The 16,412-nt window shown below is 56.2% G+C and overlaps 2 protein-coding genes and 1 non-coding gene across 4 annotated transcripts in view; all 3 read right to left on the bottom strand.

The window, feature by feature from the left end:
* Positions 1 to 10,111, bottom strand: part of ZBTB7C (zinc finger and BTB domain containing 7C) — a 312,790-nt gene extending 302,679 nt beyond the window's left edge. The window contains exon 1 of one of the 2 annotated variants that reach the window (XM_051851243.2): positions 9,943 to 10,111. The gene's annotated coding sequence lies outside the window, so the exon portion shown is untranslated. The remainder of the gene's footprint in view (positions 1 to 9,942) is intronic. The other variant, XM_051851242.2, reaches the window with a different exon arrangement.
* Positions 486 to 3,857, bottom strand: LOC100341094 (large ribosomal subunit protein uL29-like). Its single transcript, XM_070050207.1, has one exon. The coding sequence runs from the start codon at positions 913 to 915 to the stop codon at positions 544 to 546; it is 372 nt and encodes a 123-aa protein (XP_069906308.1). The 5' UTR covers positions 916 to 3,857; the 3' UTR covers positions 486 to 543.
* On the bottom strand, positions 7,448 to 7,611 carry LOC127492583 (U1 spliceosomal RNA). The gene has a single exon (XR_007922091.2). It is a non-coding gene; the product is annotated as a U1 spliceosomal RNA (small nuclear RNA).
* Positions 10,112 to 16,412: the final 6,301 nt, after the last annotated feature.

The raw sequence follows: 16,412 nt of genomic DNA, 5'->3' as shown, positions 1-16,412 counted from the left end.
CCCGACACACCTGCTGCCTTTTCCTCCGCATCCCACATCCTCTCCACGCAGGCCCGGTGCCCGTGCATGACAGAGCTGAAAAGTTTCCTCTCCTGTTCTAATATTTCCCGTGCGGCCCCTCCCCAGGTTTGTGACTCCCATACACAGCCATCTGCGATGGCCCAGGAGCGAGAAGTTTCAGAATTCAATCCCAGTGACAAATGTGTCACTTTTTAAAAATAACAGCGATCCTGCACCCGCTCCGAAACACACTTTTTATATATGTATAAAAAAGGCAACGGGACACTGTCCATTCTTGGACTGTTGTGGACCAACTGTCCAGACAGAACTTCACCACGGGGTGCCCAGCTGTGCTCTCTGCCACCCAACCTTACCTTCCCTCCAAGCCCCACCTCTGCCCACTGCAAACTTAGGAAGTGGCTACATTTGCTTTCCATGTCTTTCTCTTAGCATCTAGATAGAGAACGCCACAGCCAGAATGGCTCTTTTTTTTTTTTTTTTTTTTTTAATGGCAGCCATTCTGTGTTTATTAGCAGCACAGGCTCAGGCCTTGACCGCGTACTTGCGCAGGGGGTACAGCCGCTCCTTCCGCTGCTGCTTCTTGGTCTTCAGGCTCTCCTCGTGCTTGTTGAGCCGGCGGCGCATGGCGCAGGTCTTCTTGGGCCGCAGGTCCAGGGGCTTGTACTTCTTGCCCTTGTAGAATTTCCTGAGGTTTTCTTTCTGGGTCTGGTTAATGACGGTGAGAACGCGGGCGATGGATTTGCAGACAACTCGAATCTTGGAGAGCTTGGACGCCGCGCCGCCGGTCACCTTGGCCACGTGCAGCTGGGACAGCTCCACCTTCAGGTCGTCCAGCTGTTTCAGCAGCTCCTCCTTCTTCTTGCCGCGAAGGTCCCGGGCCTTGATCTTGGCCATGGCTGAACAACCCCACCGCCGCCGCTCCTCGGAGGGAAAGAGCCAGAATGGCTCTTAGAGGTAACCCAGCCTCATGCTACAGAGCGAGAAACTGAGGCCACAACAGCAGAATGGCTCCCTTAGCAATACGCCGTGTTCCACCACTAGGCCACGAGGAGGGACAGATCTCAGGGCTCCCTGGCTCCTTCCCTCATGCCCACTTCGGACATGCTCACTTCCAGGGGCCCCACCACTCTCCCTCACCGTGCAACGGCCCCCAAGCAGCCCCAGCCTCCCCAGGCTGGCCCTCCCAGGCTCGCTGCGCTGTCCAACATGGCAGCTGCTAGCCTCGTGGCACTACAGGGCCCTTACAATGTGACGAATGCCTCGTGTTGAAAAGACAATGTTGTAACACACTGGGTTCAATAAGCTACTGAAAGTCATTTTACCCATTTAACTTTTCAAAAAGGGGCCACCATGGCAGCACAATTTGTTAAGCTGCTCCCTCAATGCCAGTACCCTATGTCTGAGCACCAGTTTGAGTCCTGGCTGTGCCACTTCTGGTCCAGCTCCCTGCTAACGCCCATGGGAAAGCAGCAGCAGATGGCCTGAGTGCTTGGGCCCCTGCCACCCACGTGGGAGACCGGGATAGAGTTTTAGGCTCCTGGCTTCAGCCTGGCAGGAGACTGGCCAGGCCACTGAGGCCATCTGAGGAGTGAACCAGCAGATGGATGATCTCTCACTCTCTCCGTCTCCCCCCTCCTTCTGTTACTCTGCCTTTTGAATAAATAAAATACCTAAAAGTAAAAATAATGCTGGAAGGCAATGTGAGGTGCCACAGAAGGCTCACCTTGCATTTCCACGAGGCGGGGCTGCTCCAGGTCACACACTGCCTTCCCATTCAGCACCCAACCAGCAACACGGACCTGGCCATCTCCATCTCAGTGTGGCCAGACGCTCCCTATTCTGAAGACCCATCCAGGTCTGTGTGATAGCATGGAAGCGGTGTAACCCCACCAGTGACATCCACTTGGGGCCCCTGATTTCAGTAAACGCACTTCTTCTTCCATTTGCTTTAGGGAAGCAAGCAGGGATCCTAGTCCACCTCCAGCGATGTGGATGCTACCTACCGTCGGGAGCGCCGCCTTCCTGAGAGTTATCACTCCTGTAGACTGGACTGGTGCCCCCTGAAATACAGTGGGATCTTGGGGAAGAGGAGGAGGAAGACCACAACACAGTCTTCTCCCCGCCCCCTCCTGGGCAGGAATAGAAATTCACAAAAAGCATGAATCGTGATGGCTTCCATGTGGCAATGTCCTTGTTCGTTGTCCCGGGAACTCTTCCAAGGGCTGGGTGTTATCTCATTCTCCCAAACACCCTATCAAGTGGTCTTGTCACCACTGCATAGACAAGAAAGCCAGGCTTGGAGATGCAGCCCAGCCACTACGACCCACTCCCAAATCTTTGCTCCGCATCACCCCCCAATGCCTTCTGCCTCAGTTTCTTCATCAGCTGCAGGGAGAGGTGAGGCAGGGAGAGGTCTCACAATCCCCCAGGATTCACGCTCCCTTGGGAGGCTCTGGGCCCAGTGGGAGCACCATCTCTTTCTCTTGCCCTTCCTGCCTTGGCAGCATCCAAGTCCTGACTCAGGAGCTCCACCCACACCCTCCTGCCAGGGCCCCTCTAGGCCCCATCTCCAGGGAGTTGCATGCTTCTAGCCCCTCACTTCCCTCCAAAACCCATTGAAATGACAAAGTCAGGGCACTGTGTCCAGGGTCAGCCTCTCTGTCCTCCCAGGATGCAAAGATCCTGCCACTCCTTCAAGCCCCAGGGTCCTGTGTTCCACCCCCAGCCAAACACCCTCTCCAAAGAGGCCTCCACATCCATGGCCTTCATCAGGGTCTCACCATGCACAGGGAGGATTCTTCATTGTATTGATTCAGCGAAATTGTTCCCGAGCCCCTGCTGCGCACCAGGCCCTTTTCTAAGCCCTGGGAATACGTCAGGGAAAGACCTGTGGAGTGAGCATGGCCCCAGCAGCAGCTCCCCAAGCACGCCGATCGCACCATGCAGCATCGTATTTCCCTAGTCTCCCCTGCTTCTCTTATTCTCGGTCCAAGAACGATGAGTTAATGGGCAATGATTGAATTGTATTGTACTGGTTAAATAAGGTATGGAACATTACTCGGAGGCATAAAGAGCAATGATGGCGCCGGGAAATGTGATAGAATGTTCAGGAAGGGCACAGCTCACACCGCAGACACCCCTTCCTCCCCGCACTTCCCAGGACGTCAGGAGAGGCAAGCGTGAGCCAGCACAGGGCAGAACACATCACAGCGGGCAGGGCAGGCGGGGCAGAGGCGCCTTTTCACTGACTCAAGGTCTAGGTTCTTACAGGGCTGGGGAGCTTTTCCCCGCCCCAGGGCCATTTGGACATTTACAGCGTCATTCACAGACCCTACAAAAGTCATCAACCTAAAAATCAGCTTGTGGCCGGTGCGCAGCTCACTAGGCTAATCCTCTGCCTGCAGCGCCAGCACACCGGGTTCTAGTCCCGGTTGGGGCACCGGATTCTGTCCCGATTGCCCCTCTTCCAGGCCAGCTCTCTGCTGTGGCCCGGGAGGGCAGTGGAGGATGGCCCAAGTGCTTGGGCCCTGCACCCCATGGGAGACCAGGAGAAGCACCTGGCTCCTGCCATCGGATCAGTGCAATGCACCGGCCGCACAGCGCTGACCGCGGCGGCCATTGGAGGGTGAACCAAAGGCAAAGGAAAACCTTTCTCTCTGTCTCTCTCTCTCACTGTCCACTCTGCCTGTCGAAAGAAAGAAAGAAAGAAAGAAAGAAAGAAGGAAAGGAAAGGAAAGGAAAGGAAAGGAAAGGAAAGGAAAGGAAAGGAAAGGAAAGGAAAAAGAAAAAGAAAAAGAAAAAAAATCAGCTTGTGGCCAGCACCGCGGCTCAATAGGCTAATCCTCCGCCTGTGGCACTGGCACCCCGGGTTCTAGTCCCCGTCAGGGACAGGATTCTGTCCCGGTTGCTTCTCTTCTAGTCCAGCTCTCTGCTGTGGGCCGGGAGTGCAGTGGAGGATGGCCCAAGTGCTTGGGCCCTGCACCTGCATGGGAGACCAGGAGGAAGCACCTGGCTCCTGGCTTCGGATCAGCGCGATGCACCAGCCGCACAGCGCTGACCGTGGCGGCCATTGGAGGGTGAACCAACGGCAAAAGGAAGACCTCTCTCTCTGTCTCTCTCTCTCACTGTCCACTTTGCCTGTCAAAAAAATAAAAATAAAAATAATCAGTTTGCTATGAATGTACTGAATTTCCAGTCCAGTCTGCAGTTGTGTTGGTGGGGACGGTCCCAATGATACTGTGGGAGCTGATACGGCCCACGGGCTGGACGCCCCCTGGCCCTGACTCCAGAGAGCACAGCTCACAGGGGCTGGGTCCATCAGGGAGGAGACCCGAAGATGGTTTCCTCTAGGATCCGCAACCAAGGAAAAGGTCCACTCTGTTCGGGAAGAAGTGACACAGGTTTTCAGAGTCTGGGGACACCAACTTCACTCCCAGTGATGATTTCTGTGTCAGCGAAGCTCATAAAAGAGCCTGGAAGGAACCCAACTGGAATCAGGGTGCCATGACCATTTTTCTTTAATTTTAGTTTTATTCTTTTCCACATTTTCTTTCACCAGCCTTATTGTCTTTAAAATCAGAAAAGTAAGCAGTAAATGGAATGCTAATAGTCTTCTAATTTCCTCCAGAATCTGATGTGAAACAGAATGAACCCCCCAGCTCCTGCGGGGCATGGGCTTGGGGGCCCCTGCAGAGAAAGCTCCCCGTGCCCACGTCGGCAAGCAGCTGTCCACAGCTGCTCCGCAGAGGCTGCCAGCGAAGGGGGCTGGTGGAAAAACACAGCGTTCCTGACCCTCCAAGGATGGCATTGCGCTGGGAGCTCTTGCCCACCAAAGAAGTAAACGGAGAGAGCGTGAGCCAGGTGAACTGCAGGCCGCGAGGTGGGCTGCTGTGAGCTCCCACACTCCTAGCATCACCTGGAGAAGCAGCCCTCCTGAAGCCACCTTCAGAGTGCTTGAGATCGAGCTTCACGTCTACCTCCCAGCTAATGCATCTCCATCCAGCCCAACGGCACGACTCGGCACGGTCAGCCACTCCAGCACTGCTATGTCCACACATCCAGGGTCAAGGATAGGACAGGCAGCAAAACAGACGTGGCCCCTGCACTCGGGGATTTCACATTTCAGGGTGGAAGATGGGCCACACCCAAGAGAGGAATGAATGGAGACTCGGTCCCAGACAGTGTCGGTGCTGTGAAGAACACAGTGCAGTGCAATGCTGGAGTCCTAAATGACAGGGAGAAGCCGGCTGTGGGAAGATGGGAGGGAAGGGCCTTTCAGACAGAGAAAGCAGGTGAGCCCCAAACACCTGAGCTCAGTGGCTTCAAGAAACAAGAAGGTGGGGCCGGCATTGTGGTGCTGCAGGTCGAGCCACTGCCTGTGACAATCACGTCCCATGTGAGCACCGGTTTGAGTCCCGGCTGCTCCACTCCTGATTCAGCTCCCTGCTGTTGTGCCTGGGAGAGCAGCAGAAGATGGCCCAAGTCTTTGTACCTCTAACACCCACATGGGAAACCTGGCTGAAGCTCTTGGCTTCAGGTTTTGAGCTGGCATGGCCTGGGCTGTTGCAGTCATTTGGGGAGTGGACTAGCAGATGGAAGATCCTTCTTGTCTCCTTGTCTCTCTCTCCAACTCCACCTTTCAAATCAGTAACTTTTTAGAAAAAATTAATAAATAAAATCAGCAAACAGGAGCTACAGGTTGGGGTGCAGAGAGTGGGCGGGAGGTCAGAGAGGCAGGCAGAGGCCAGATCCCAGCATCCACAAAGCATTCTGCAGGGAGTGGCCTGATATGCCTCACTGCCTGCAGTGTCCCGTGATCACTGCGGAGAGAGGGGTCTCCTAGCTGCTGAGTGCGTGAATGGTGATGTGGACTGGCCACCAGCTGAGCCCCAGGGCTCCCACCATCCCTAAGGAAGCCCTATCTGTTCTCACCCGCTCTCTGCTTCCATACCCGTGCCCTCCCGATGTCCCCTCCACAGTGCCACGGAGCCCACCTGATGGCAATGGAGCAGCTAGTGTGACTGCCGAGCACCCGCCTGCCCACGCCTAGGCCTAGCGCCATGTGCCAAGGACCCAAGGCTCAGCAACTCCCAGCCCAGCTCTCCAAAGCCCCAAGGTGAAGGCTTCTCCCCCTGCAAGCCCTGCTGTGACCACCTGAGATGCTTCTGATGGGCAGATTAATTCACACCGAGTGAAATGGAGACAAGCTTGGGACTCGCCTGCTTCCTCCACCCCACCCCTTATCCATCTCAGGAATGAAGCTGTAGCCGGTGGCTTGGCAGATATTATTTATTCCAAGACAAAGGAGGACTTTGGTGTTGGTCTGAGGAGGGGGTGGCCCAGGGGGTCACCAGGGACCGGTCTGGGAAGAAGCCGAGGAAGAAGCAAATAAATATGGCACGTGTGCCCCAAACCCTCTACCAGCCACACACAGAGACACTCGGCTGGGAGTCAGAGGGAGACACGTCCAAGATGCCACTTTCAAACTCCCCTGTCACTGTTCAGTTCTGCCCTGGGAGATTTCCAGGGTGAACGTCGTGTTGTGGGAATCTGGGGTGGGGGGGGTGGAGGAAGGAGGGACAGTGCCTCAGAAAGAAAGGCACACACTGGCTCCAGGAAATTCTTCAATCCCAAATCCTCAGAGCAGCGGCTGTGCCAAGGGGCCCTGCAGGCCCCGTCCGCACGGTCAGGGGGCACCGAATATGCCATGTGTGGCTGGGTGGTAGATTTTCTCCCAATGGGACACAGCCGTCCCAGGGAGAAGTCACACCGCAGATGGCTCAGACCCTTGAGTCCCTTTCTCCCCAGGAGGGAGGCGGGGTTATAAATAGCCTGGACTCCTTCAGCCCTACACAAGCATAGATCCCCGCCCCCGCCCAGCCTCAGCCAGCTGGTCCCTCCGCACCCAAGTTCCCACAGCCTGCTAGGAGGAGGAGGCCAACTGCCCACCCTGTGCGGGGGCGGGGAACAAGACGACCCCGACACCTGCCAGGAATGCAGCTGCAGCCCCTTGGCCTCTGGAGTGGCATCACTGGGAAAGGAGCAGGGAGCCAGCAATGTGACCAGGGCATCTTTCAGACCCCAGCAGCCGGGAAAGCGCAAGCTAGGAGCTCAGTGCCACCACGCAGTGCGAGAAGTTACAGGAATAACAACACACACGTGCTCTCAGTTTCCCCCATCTGAAGGATCCAGCTCTTGGGAATGCTGATGTGCTCAGCCTGAAAGTAAAAGGCAGGGTCACAGCCTTAACACTGGACCACATGAGGACGCCAGGTTCTGTGTCCTTCTCTAGGAATCCTAAGCATAGCCACAGAGACACAGCCTCTCCCCTCCTCACCAAACGAGAACTGCATCAGCCTTGAATTCCCGATACTGCGTGTCCCTGAAAGCAGTAAATTCTACAAAATATTCTCTTTTTTAATTTTTTTAGGGGAGAGTGCGAACGCAGTTCCCCACTACCACAAATTCTGCAGTCGAGTTTCCCACATTTGGGGAAACTGCAGAGGTCAGCACATTTGGAGTGCAATGGATGAGCCTGGCCCTGGGCAAACCACCTTGGTGATCATGGGACCTCCCCTGCAAGGTAAGTACACAAAATATTCTTACAGATCACTTCTAATGACACGCCATACCCAGCCTTATTTTAATAAGTTGCTGCCACACTGTAAATGACACTACAGATTGAAGGCTAAGAAGTGTCCCAGAATATTCTGATTTGGGGAGAAAAAGTTCTTTTCGCAAGCATTCTGTTTATGGTGCCGAGGTTGGCGCTGGTAGGAAACAAGTTGCTGAAATCTAAGTGGCCAATTCACAGCTCTTTTTAATTAAGACACTTTGTTTGCTCAATGAAATACAAAGTAAAAAACATTTACTGAAAACCTATTCATTAATGTTTAATAGCTGTGTCAAACACTCGCAGCAACATTGATGCCAACACCCCCCATAATTGCTCATCTCTCTCATTTGCTATCCACAACAGCGCAGCGTTTGTGTCCAAGTGTAATTGATCCAAAATTAGGCTGCCTTTCAAAACTCTCTGTAAAACCTAATTACCAGGAAAACAGAGCCCTGGCATCCTGGGGAAGTGGGTGCTTCAGTGAGAGGAGCTACGAATTCATCTCGGCCAATCAATCCACATTATGTTACAAAAGCATCCAGAGAGACCTGGGGGACCACAGAGCTGGCAAGCTGGGAGGTCCTCAGCCCCGCCTGTGCAGTGACAGTCCTGAGATTTTTAAGCCAAGGACGGGGACAGGAAATAAGCCACACTGGCTGGCAGGCATGGATTTGGAAAGTACCAGATAACGGGCCCCTACTGGGCTCAGGCTGTGGGGGTGGCATTGGTGACCTCAGACCCTCCAGGGCCTTGTCCAGGGAGCTCCTGGCACTGCAGCCGCGCAGGCGGACGTCGCTGCCAGCCCCGCGGGGCCTCTAACCCCGTGGCAAGCCAGGCCAGTTTCCTTCCCGAAGCCTGAGTTTGCTCATCTCTAAAAACGAGCCCTCCAGGGCCTCTCTCTCAGCCCCCAAATGCTGGGACCTTCTTGGCAGCAAACAGGAGGCTTTCTGCCTAGGAACTCTTGGGGACTGGGGGACAGGCCCCGGAGAATGAAGGGCCGGAGTGTTCGCAACTCTCACGCAGGTTCTACCCACTGGCAGCCCGCGCAGGGAAGAATGCTTGCTTTCAGCCCAGCCCCGACCGACCGGCGGGTTCTACCTCGCCGCCGGGGATTCATGCGCTAACCTGGCCAGGAAGGAACCCGGCCAAGCCACCGGGCTCCTCGGAGCGTGTCTCCAGGAGCTGGCCACAGCTTAGCTCCCTCTTTGCAGGGGGCATCCCTGCGCACCCCCTCTCTTCCTTTCGTCCCAGAAGCCCCCCGGAGCCCGGCCCGAGCCTTGCGAACTGCCCAGAGCAGGCGGCACCCGCCACCCAGCCCCAGCTCCCCTCGGCCCCGCGCCACCGAGCCGCAGGCCTGGGGCCCGGCCTTCGGGTCTCCGAGGCTCTCGAGGTCACCGAGTCGCCGCTCCGCTTTTCCTGGTTCTCTCCCGGAGAAGCCAGAGGAGCTGGCGGGTTAACAAAGCGGCACGGAGGCGGAGACGATTTGCTCTCCACGGAACAAGACGACGGGCTCACGCCGCCCGCGAGACGCACGCGGCGCCCGGGCGTTCCGCTAGGTAGCGACCCCCGCGCTGCTGTGCGCGGGCGACCGCGGCTGGGCCGGGTTCGGCTTAACTTCTCCGAAGCTCGGAGCAACTGCGTGCGAGCGCCCACGGCCCTCAACTTCCCCATCTGACAGCCCCAAGGATCGCAAGGTCCAGCCTGAGCGCCGCCTCGGGCCAGGGCCGCTCGGTAGCGACGTGCGGGATCCCAGCCTTGCTGGTCCCTTTCCTACCCAGTGCGGTGTGCGGGTGCCAGCGTCCCGGGAAACCGTCACTCTCCAAAAAAAGCTCCCACGCCTTCCCCGCAGACGCGCGGTAAAACTTTAGGCAGAAACCACCTGTGGCTGCTGACAAGCCCGCCCCGGCCCGACCCTAAGGCGCCGCCGAGCCCGGGACCGCACGCCGCACAAGTTCCCTTCCAGCCCCGCGCGCCACTCTGGCCGCGGTGCCAGCCAGGAGGCGCGGCGCCCGCTCGCTGGCTCGCTCTCCGCCGGCTCTCGCCTCCCTCCGCCTCCCTCCGCCTCCTCCCGCCGCATGGCTGCCGCACGGAGCCCCTGAATGGCCACCGCAGCCCCCCGCCCGCTGCCCGCCCAGCCCCGGGCACTCCGGCCCCTGCCGGCCTCCTAGCAACGGCCCCGCGCCCGCCTCCCGGCGCCACCGCCGCAGAGCCGCCTTCCCGGCGCCCCGCGACCTCCCGACCCGCCGTGGCAGCCGAGGTGCGGGACGACCGCGACCCGCCGGAGCCCCGCGCGCCCCGCCGCTCACCCCTGCGCGCCGCCCGCACTCGGCGCGGGGCCGCGGTCCTCGAGTCCTCCCGCGGCGCCGCCGCCGTCCGTCGGTCCCCGAGCGCCCGCACCGCGCCGGCCGCGCCGCTGTCAGAGTCTCGTGGCGGGGCTGCGCCGGCGGCTGTGGAGTCGAGCGGCGGCCGCGGGCGCGCGGGCAGCTCCGCCCTCCCGCGCCGCGCCCCCGCCCTCCTCGCGCCCCGCCTCCCGCGCGCCGCTGTCAGCCCCGCGCCCCGCGCCCGGCGCCCGCGCCGCCAGCTCGGGGGGCGCACGGGTCGGAAGGGCCCGGATGTCTGCGGTCGCCTCTCGCTCGCGCCCGCCGCCCGCACGTGCACTTGCCGCGCCCGCCGCCCCGGCCCCGCGGAGCCGTCCCGCCCGCGGCCGTGGCCGGAGGGCGGCGCCGCGGGGGGCGTCCAGGACGCGCGCGGGGGCGGCGCGCCGCTCGGGGCCCCGCGTCCTTTTTCTTTCTCTGCCTCCTCCAGGATTTAAAGGGCCAGCCCCGGCCGAGGCGCGGGCCGGCGGCCGCCGTTTCACCGGTCTCCAGACGCCCTCTGCGGCCCGGCCGGACCCGCCCGCACGCGAGCGCACGCCCCAGACCGCGGGTATTTTTAGGGGCACGCCCGACCCGCGGCGGCGGGTTTGGCGCGGTCGCCTCGGTGCACGGCTATTTTTACGAAGTCTGACTGGGAGGGCAAGTCTGACAGCAGAGTCGCCGCTCTCCCATTCCAAAGCGGGGAGCACGGAGCGGGGACGAGAAGTTTCCCAAATGCTCTCGGGACCCCCGCGAGCGCAGCAAGCAGCCCGCTCGGCCCCGGAACTCGCGGGCCTGCAGCATCCCGGGGTCCCCATCCCTACGAGCGAACCCCGCCCGCAGCCGCTGAGCCCAAGGACCTCCTGCCCCGTGCCAGCCGGGGCTCCCCGCTCTCCGCATCCCGCGCGCGGGGGACGGCCCGAGAGCCGTCTGCCAGGCAGCTTCCGAAGCAACCAATCAAAGCGCTATACAATCGGGGGGCGGGCCCTGGAGGGCTCGGCTCCGCCCCATCCTGCCGAGCCCCACCCCCGAGGACCGCACGGGAAAGGCACTGGGTTGTGCGGGGCGCGGAGCGGGATGGGCCCCGCTTCGGGAGAAACGTCTCGGCCAGGAGTGATGGTGCTTGCGGCCGCAGGAGTGGAGGTGCGCCCGCGGGAGGTCCGGCTGCCCCCGCCCACGCACGCCGCATAGGCGGTATCCCTTGCCCTCGCTTGCGTGACCGCTGTGGCTGTGCACCCACACGTCCGTGGGACTTGTCTGGGCGCCTCCCTCAGACGGGGAAGGTCCGACGCGCGGGACGCCTAAGACCGGCGAGAGCGCAAACTGCTGCTGCTGCAAAAGGCATCCTTGGCACCGAGAGGGCCAGGGCTGCTGCTTCTGTCTCGGAAGTGTCTTTCGATGTTGAAGACACTCGGTGACGCCCTTCGCAGCTCCCTCCTGTCATTCCCTGAGCTGTTTCATCCGTTCGTTCGCTGGGGGACCATGCACCTTGCAGGGCAGCGCGGCGGGAGTGGCAGGGACGGGAAGCCGCACTGGAATAGGTTGTCCGGGCAGAAGGCTTTACACCACCCTCCCACCCTCGCGGGGCATCTGGAGCGCAGGGCCATTTGCCAGGCGGGCCCGGCTTTTCCCAGCGAGTAAATGTCACTCATTTATTCGTCCGAACAGCCACCCTAGCCAAACCACCCAAGGGCACACGGCTAAGAAATGTTCAGATCCGGGATGTCAGGTTTGCAAGTTGCTAGAGGTGCCAGAGGGCAAAACAGCATCCCTCACTTGGGACAGCCCGGCAGCCACCGACCTCCCAGCGCAGGTCGTGGGTCTCCTGTGCTATCCCGGGAGGTGCGCCTCGCTTCCTTTCTTCCAGGGTCTGCAGCAGTGTGCCCTACTGCTGACCCAGCCCATGGAGTCATGCTCCTAAACAGAGCCTGGGAGGTGCATTTTAGGGCGCCCTGGAGGATCTGAGCCCTGGCCTGCAGGGAAAGGGTGTGAGGGCAGCTACAACCACGGGAAAGGTATTTCGTTTGAGAAAATTAGAAATGGCTCTAAATCAGAAATGTCTCCGCCCAGCTGTCACCCAGGGGAGATGCAGGGCAGCTGAAGATCTTGAGCTGTGGAAGCAGGGAGGGTGCCCTGTCCCGGGGTCCTGAACTGGATCACCAGAGGCAACACTTAGCAATTAAGAGCAATCAATCACCATGAGAATGGCCGGCTTGAGTATTATAGAGTACTTTTGAAAAGAAAGCTGTTTACACTCTGCTGATGATCATTCTTTTTCCGCACAAGACTTAGTGCTCCTTGTCCATCTTGGTACCCAGAGTGCTTAGCACCTGGTAGGTGCTCATGGAAAGATCCGCTGAATGAGCAAAAAGCCATGGTAGAATCTGGAAGTTAAGTGTGGTGACACAAAATGACACAGAGCGCTTTGTGAGACTCATTTGCAATTGACTTGTTTGGATGTAGGTGCAAATGGTAACATTTGCTTTGCCATGATTAATAGGATCCACTGCCAGCCCTATAACCTAGAAACGAAGGTCATTTAATTCCTCACTGCTTCCACTCCAAATCTATGATAGGGGAATGATAATGAGGCCTTTTCCACTGCATGGGGACGCTGGAATGATAGGTGAGAAAAGGTGTGGACAAGTGTTACGTGATGAGCAGCATTTCCTAAGGGAGTACCAAGCATCAGGCTCTCATTGTACATTGTCAATATTACTTATCGTTCTATGTTTTAAAGAAATGATCCAGAATTGGGTCCAAGAAGTTATCTGTTTCCCAAAGCTGTCGAAAGGGGTTTAACATTTTCATTGCTCCTTCTAGAATCAGAACCCATGGCCCCTGTTGCAATGCTTTCCTCGTGACGACTGTACAGCGCATTTTGTTATTACCATTGCATAGATGAGAAATCTGATCTCAGAAGCTGTGATAATGACCAAGGACCCACACAGCTGGATAGTGGCAGAGGCAGCATCTGGACGCAGCTTTCTGAGTTCAGAAGGTCAGGAGCATCCTACCCTTGATGCTGCCTCTGGAGGAGGAAGGGGGAAGGAGCCTCGGGGAATCAGAGCTGAAGAGAAAGCAAGGTCCATGGCCCTTGTCACCTAGCGGACAGCAGGACTGTTAAGGTTCAGTCTACTGAGACGCACTTCCTGGAGCCTTTGTGTTGGATCTCTCTCTCTCTCTCCCTCTCTCTCTCCCTCTCCCTCTCCCTCTCCCTCTACCTCTCCCTCTACCTCTCTCTCTCTCTCTATTATTTCTTTAATTGACAGATAAAATTATATGAATGTATCATACACAACGTTGTGGAATAACCATTTCAGACTAATTAGCATACACATTACCTGATGTAGTTATCATTTTTGTGGTTTTTAATCTTTATTTTGAAATAACTTCAGATTTCCCGAAAAGTGACACAGATGGTGTAAAGAATATATGCATATCTTCACCCAGATTCCTTAAATGCTAACATTTGGCCATGTTGCTTTATCCTGCCATCTCTCTCTATATGTATACATTTTTTTCTTAATCATTGGAGCATAAGCTGAAGACATGATGTTCGTCTGTGGACAAATTCTTCAATGAGTGTTTTCCAACAATAAGAACATTCTCTTACATAACAATCAAAATCAATGTGGTACTATTGTCTAATCTAAACCATATGTGGATTTCACTGACAGTCTCTCATTAATGGCAAAAATGATGAATAAATAAATTCTGGTCGGGATCCAGTCTAGGATATTACATTTGTATTCAGTTATTGTAACTGCTGAGAGCTTTTTTTGAATTATTGCATATAAATTGTATCAGTTTTGCTTCTTATTTTAATGGCCATGCATATATGGCCCATATCAGGTAGCAGCTCTCTCCTTGACCTAACTTGAGGTAGTCTTCCTTGAACCCTTCTCTTGACTGGGTTCTCACTCTTGGGACGTCTCTTCTGTCTCTCTGGTCCAGTTGTAGCAAGAATCCTGCTAAGTCAGTTTGGTGAGAATCCCCTCACCCTTGATATCTGATCAACCTCAATGTTTGATCAAATTCCTCACCCCCACCCTTGATATCTGATCACGTTGGCCTGCCTTTACCAAGAATCCTGTTGGGTCAGTTTAGCAAGCATCCAGCTACCCTTGATGTTGTTTCTGGGTACTTTTCCTTCCACTCAGGACTCCCGACTCTGCTCATTGTCCCCAGATCCCCCGTTGCCCTTGGTGACAACCCCCCCCCCCGCAGTCCTCTTGTTGTATAGGATTGAACAGCCCAGCTTACTACTTTAACAAGTATCAGAATGTTTTTTCTTTAACAGGGCCAAATAACGTGTGGGACAACTTAAAACCCACTTGTAATCACTCCCCAACTGTACCCAGTATTAATCATTGATATTTTCCATGTATGCATGGAATCCAGGCATACAGCCGCCACTGCCCCCACGGGGCCAGCCTCCCCTAGAACACGTGGAGGATCTACAACTTTGCTTTCAGGTCCTCCCGAGTTCTTCCTCAGTGGCCAGGATGCCTCCAACTGCTCCCAGCTTGGCCATGACACCCTCCTGCTTTGGCTCTTCCCCCCCAGACTCCGGTCACCATCCCCAGTAACTCCCCAGGGAGAAGCTGCTGTGGCTGGGCCAGGGCCTTACACACACCTGTCCTTCTGTCTGTCACACCAGGACTACAAAGGCTGCGCAGGTGGCAGAGTTCATGATGGGTTGGCAGGGCTCGAGGGAACTGGAAGATAAGACTGAAGAGTCGGGCTGCTCCTAGTGTGACTCCCCCGTATTGCAGGGGTCCAGGCCCCCCTAAGGAGCCCCTTGATGGCAAACCCCTATTTCCAACCTAGCTCCCCCGCATTCGGGAACGCTGCTTGTCCAGAGACAGTTCATCTACTCTTTGATGTGACTCCCCATGGGGGAATGAACCCCTAACCTCAGGGAAGGACTTACTTGGGATGCCCTTGCCTTCCCCCTCCCAACACACATTTTGGCAAGCCTCGGCCAGTCAAGCCACCTAAAGTCACATTCGGGGGCAGTAGACTGGTCACCAGCACAACACTCTGGTGGCGGTCATCAGCATTCCAGGTTCAGCTGAACATCCAAGCCTGCCAGGGCAGGGAAGGCCCACTGCCAAGTACAGCCACCTACAAGGTCCCCCACCACCACCCCTCGCAACGTGAGTTGCAGGGGTGCCTATGTGTGCTTCCAACAGCTCAGCAAGTAATTGCTGAACCGTGTGTGTGTGTACACGTCCCCCTGCACCGTCCAAGGACAGTTCTGAGAGATGATTCAGTCCAAACCTGAAAGGATCAGAGACAGTTTGCTGAGTTCCTCCAAGTTCTTCAAAAGGCCAGATGTTCCTTCCCTTTGTCCCTCCTCCCCCTGGATTGACATTGTCTCACTGGCCTGCCCCCTTCCCCCATGAGATTTCTCTTGGTTAGCCAAGCATCAGGTCAGGGCTGTGCAATTATCAGAATGTGATTAAACCTTCAAGGAAGAGCCTTTACCCTGTGCAAGAATGACTGCTTTGTCCAGGATGTGCAGGGCACCAGGCAAATATTTGTTCCAGAGTTCCTGCCTGTATAAACAATTAGATTTTTTTAATGCACTACAAAACTCATGACCCAGTGAGAAGTACAGTGATTTAATGATAAAGACTTAGAATAATGGGTAGAGAAGAGGTATTTCCATATTTATTTGCATAAATGCCATCAGTCTGTTTTAAAGAGCGTTGATAATGTCCAGGCACATCTCTTCCTGCTCCTGTCCGAAAGCCATGTTTTCATTTTCTTTCTTGTTCACTATTGCCAGGTGCACCGTTCTTGGCTAATTCCAAACTGTAGCAAGAGAACCCACAGAAATGCAGACATTCCTCACCAGGCAAGGCTCTTCAGAGCCTGTTTGTATTGCAACAATGTAGCTCTTCTTGCCTCTGCAGCTTCCCTGGGCCTTTTGCTCCTCCTGCCCCACACTGCATCGTTCCTGTGCTTCACTGGTGAGGACCTCAGATGCAGGTCTCAGAGCATGCAGGAAACTGGTGGCATCACCAGTCCCCAGAACCATTTGGAGGTAGATTGCACAAGGGCACTTCAGGAAGTTCATGGAAACCAGAATAAAAGATGGTTGTGATGCCAAACGTGGTCCAATCCACACATGCAAGAGGTCTTCAGAGAGTTGATGAAAAATGCAACTATGAAAAAACTATGTATGTATAGATTCCAAAAAATGTTTGCTCCAGGACTGGCATTGTGGTGCAGAGGGCTAAGCCGCAATTGTGACAATGATCAACATTACAAACATCCGATTTGAATCCAGCTTCCAATCCAGCTCCCTGCCTATGCACCTGGGAAGGCCAGCAGAAGACAGCCCAAGTACAAGGGTCCCTGCCACCCACATGGGAGACTTGGAGTTCTGGGCTCCTGGCTTTGGCTGTCCT

Source organism: Oryctolagus cuniculus, chromosome 10, assembly GCF_964237555.1.
Source record: "Oryctolagus cuniculus chromosome 10, mOryCun1.1, whole genome shotgun sequence".
Classification (NCBI taxonomy): Eukaryota; Metazoa; Chordata; class Mammalia; order Lagomorpha; family Leporidae; genus Oryctolagus; species Oryctolagus cuniculus.
Note: the sequence above shows the minus strand (reverse complement) of the source record. Positions and strands in the feature narration are given on the sequence as shown.

Bases quoted from the DNA above. Each gene is read 5' to 3' on its own strand.
- LOC100341094 (XM_070050207.1), bottom strand. From the start codon at position 915: ATGGCCAAGATCAAGGCCCGGGACCTTCGCGGCAAGAAGAAGGAGGAG.